We start from the raw sequence: 4,241 nt of genomic DNA on the forward strand, positions 1-4,241 counted from the left end.
TACAGCCAGTGTTTGGTTTATCTGTTCTGAGCTACTGTAGAAACATAGTAGTTCAACATGGCGGACTCCATGAAAGAGGAATGAAAACATACCTATCAATATTATATTCCATTTCTGCCAACAGTTCCCCACTTTTACACACTGTAGCTTTCCAATCAATATTCTGTAGCTTTCCAATCAATATTCCAATATTTCCAATATTTCCTCTCCTTGGTGGTCTGGCCTGTTCTCCACCAACTCCGTGCAAGAAGTCTTTTGTTTGCTGGATGCTAGAAAGATTCTTTACAAGCCTCTTGTTTACTTTGTTTGATTGTCTAAGTTTGTTTGTTGGAATCAGCTGCCTAAGTTTTCTACAGGGGATAAGACTCAACCATACTGTCTATGTAAATGTTAAATTACATCTACGTATGTGCAGCCAGTGAACAAAAACAATAAGCTAAAAGTTGTGGAGAGCTTCAAAGTTCTTAATTGTTTATGGGTTACTCACTATGGTTGTTTTTTAGTTATTTTATTATACAGTGACTTGTGTCAATGTCCTAACCAAAAGTATTATGTAACGGAGCTCTAATAAATGAATGACTAGTGACAAGTAAGGAATTTTGGCAAAGATAAACTTCCTGATTATAGCGCCTAACGGTGGCCTCAAATTTACACCCTGCACAAGTGTACTGTAGAGCACATAACTGCTGAATATTGACAGTTCATTCATTGTTTCATCTGACAAGTTTTAACTTTTTGCACTTTTTTTTGTGTCAGTTTGGTTTTCTGGTGAAGCATCTCCAGCCATTTGGTAATTAAAGGCACCCTAATCTTGTCAACGTGAAGATAAATAATTAAGCTCTCCTGCTTTGTGGAGGTATCATTAAAATGGCTTGGTGACTAACTCAGAGGTCAGTGGCCAAGACGTTCGGTTTCCTCACAGAAACACTCCTTTCCCTTTCTGTTACTCTACACCACCTACACTTTCTACTGTTTTCTTCAACACACACTTCCACAATATCTCACACACACACACACACACACACACACAGCGTAAATGTTCATTGTTTCCAGATATTTTCTTAATTTTATTTATTTATTATAAGTCCTTTTCTTTTTCTTTTAATGTAATTTCTCAATGCTTTGGCAGTATGACTTTGTTACACTCGTGCCAATAAAGTATATTGAATGGATAAATTGACAAATCAAAACATCAAACAAATAAAAAAAGCTCCATTTCAAAAATATATTGGGGGTTACTCTATTAGGCCCTAAAACGCTTGTCTCAAGTGTTGCACATAATATTAAATATTGTCACCAAATTTAAAAAAAAATATTCTCTGAAAAGCCAATTTTTTAAGAACTAAGACAACCTGTGGCAATATTTTTAATCAGTATTTTTAAGTGAATTTCCTATGTGCAAGAGGTCTATAAAATCATCAGAACTGAAGAAGATAACACAGTTCAAACTTAATCAACAAAATATTACTTGGAATGTTTGGACTTTGTACAAATAATTACGAATGAGTCACTGTAACTAATGTAAGGTAAGGGAGAAATTACAAGAATTTCATTCATGTTTCCTTGAAGTAGAGGACAAGTTTAGAATTTCACTTGTCAGAGTCTAAGTCATTATACACACTGATTTACACACACACAAGGGTCAGTGCATGTGACCGCCCCACACACACACACACTGCTCTCTATATATAATCCAACAGCCCTGGCGGATCACATGGCCCTGAAAAATTCAACAAGACTGTCTAGGCATGGCGGTGTTGAGCAGATAGCTGCGACAAGACTTTATCAACACTTAAGACTCCGGCTCCAGTGTCCAGCTCCAGTGGAGGAAGGACAACAGGTTCATTTGTTCCACACTAGTCTGAGTTTATGTGACTTTGTATGTTTTTCTGTTGTAGTTGTCATTGTCTAGGAAACACGCAAAATGTTTAAAACAAACATTTGAGTCATCATAGCAACAGTTTAGTTAACCCTTCACACTTTGCTGTATAATCAGATGTGTAGAAGAGGAGATTATACTCGCATACTTCCTGTTGTCATGTCATGAGACCTTATTGAAAGCTTTTCTACCAAAACGTGGTGGCTTTTATGTACCAATCAAGAAGTCTTAAAGGTAAGCCCAATTCATTTGTTAAATATTTCAAACCAAGTCAGGGTTTCCACTGCAGTCACTAACACTGACAATAAACTGTGTGCACTTATTAAATCTATTTGTATAAAACATGTTAAATGTTCTTCATGAATATCTCTACATCATGGCCAATGCAATACACACCTTCACATAATAGCCCAAATAACACAAACCTGCGAGTGTGCGTGGAATAGCCAGTAGTGACTGATGAATTAGAGGATCATCTGAGGAGTTTACCAGGAGCAGAGGCACAGTGACCTGGAGATGAAACAACAGTTTGTTGTTGACTGACTTTGTAAGGTCTGGTTACACACTGCTTCTGCAGGGAGCAGCAGCAGTAGGAACAGTAGTAGTAATGATAGCAGACGTTACTGTAGTGGGTTAGTCAGTGTAGTGTTCTTGTTGTAGAAGCTATAGCAGTATAGTGGTACCAGTAGTAGTAGCAACAGTAACAGCAGAGGTAATAGTGTTACAGGCAGTAATAGTAGTAGACTACAGTATTGCTGTAGCAGTAGTAAAAACTGTTGTTTTTAAATATTTATTTAAACAACCACCATTTTTAGTTCTATGATTATTCACCTTCTTCAAGCTGTCAGTGCAGAGCTATAGTTGCTATTAAGATATTAGCTTAGCATAAAGACTGAAGACAGCCTAGCTCAAGATGACAATTTGTGGTTTAAACTGAGCTGCAGGGGTAATGAGGTTACCAGGCAACTAGCAGAAACACACAAGTTTTTCAAAAAACGGTTACACCACATAACTTCCTCTGAAACCACACAGCGTTAAACAAACGAGATACAGTGTGTTTACTAGTGAGCAGAAACCAAACTTAACGTCTAATCTAAACTTTCTGTGCAAACATCTACACACACACTTGTCACTCACGTTGTGGATGTAGTGCACACAGCTCTCCTTCTCGTAGTACTCTTTCAAGGAGCTGTAGTCGTGAAATTTCCTGCAGTGCAAATTGTGTGATAACATCAGTGACCGAGATAAGAGCTGTAGAACTGGGAGCAGCCATTAGCAACTGAATCAAAATAAAAACCCACACAAACTTCACCTCATGATGCTGTCATCAATCTGCATCAGAGATGTGGCTGAGTACAGTTTGTTCAGGTCTGCATCCCCAATGTTACTGGATTTCATGCTGAGCAAACTGCTCCTGTTGGACAATACAATAAAAGGTTTTTAGACAAATCAACAATTAATGTAAAGAAACAACTCAATACATTGGGGGGAAAAAAATGATCCAAGCTTTATCTTGTTGCTTTCTGGCATACACACCAGAAAAAGAGCAATGCTGTAATTTATGTATAATGAATGGCACTGTTATAGACTTAATGTTAATCAGTAACCGCAGAAACGGTTGTTGTGTTTCTCCACCTGTGTGACAGGATGAGCTTCTTCATTTTGTCCGCCAACACAAAGTTGTAAAGCCTCCGGCACTGATCCCACTGGAGGAATGTTTCCTGGGCCCTGCACACACATACAGAAATGGCAGGTATATATATATATACGTATCCTAAGCAATTTTAATCATATCCAGTTCTGGTTCTGTTCATTTGTTTGTCATTCTACCAACCTGAGGGCGCAGTAACCCTGACAGACGCTGACACAGCAGAGCACTCGGTCCTGGTTCGATGTGTGCTCACCCAGGAACTTACAGACAATGTTTCCCCCAAGACTGAATCCCACAACCACCAGCAGCGTCTGGGGGAAAGCTTGTTTGATGTAGGCCACCATGGCTGCATACTCCCAAGTACAACCTGTATAAATATAATATATATATATATAATTTTAATAGACCAACATAAAAAATGCCGTGAAGTCAACTTCCCCACTACGGTTTGGACTATAACATGTATGTGATGTTACCGTAGGTGAACATGCGTGGAGAGGTGAGCTCCATGTTGGGCAGGGCTCCCAGGTGGTTGAGGACAGCACAGCGGTAACCCTGCCGCTGGGAGTGATCCACAAAGGTCCGAATGTAGTTCTTTTCGCTATGGTTACCGATCCCAGGACAGATTACCATGGTAATGTCATCTGACATATACAAACACACACACACACACACACACACACACACACACACAATCAAACAAGAAGGAAC

At 39.0% G+C, this 4,241-nt stretch overlaps 1 protein-coding gene across 1 annotated transcript in view; it reads right to left on the bottom strand.

Moving 5' to 3' along the window:
* The window catches only part of LOC118330882 (monoacylglycerol lipase ABHD2-like), a gene marked incomplete in the record, with an annotated part of 10,314 nt that overhangs the window by 2,661 nt on the left and 3,412 nt on the right, over window positions 1–4,241 (bottom strand). Inside the window, 6 exon segments of the mRNA XM_035665581.1 lie at window positions 2,305–2,389; window positions 3,017–3,086; window positions 3,192–3,293; window positions 3,515–3,607; window positions 3,714–3,897; window positions 4,007–4,174. Of these exon segments, the coding sequence (XP_035521474.1) occupies window positions 2,305–2,389; window positions 3,017–3,086; window positions 3,192–3,293; window positions 3,515–3,607; window positions 3,714–3,897; window positions 4,007–4,174 (702 nt within the window).

The sequence above is a fragment of the Morone saxatilis genome, unplaced genomic scaffold (assembly GCF_004916995.1).
Source record: "Morone saxatilis isolate NCDOM2014 unplaced genomic scaffold, NCSU_SB_2.0 Contig2, whole genome shotgun sequence".
Lineage (NCBI taxonomy): Eukaryota > Metazoa > Chordata > Actinopteri > Moronidae > Morone > Morone saxatilis.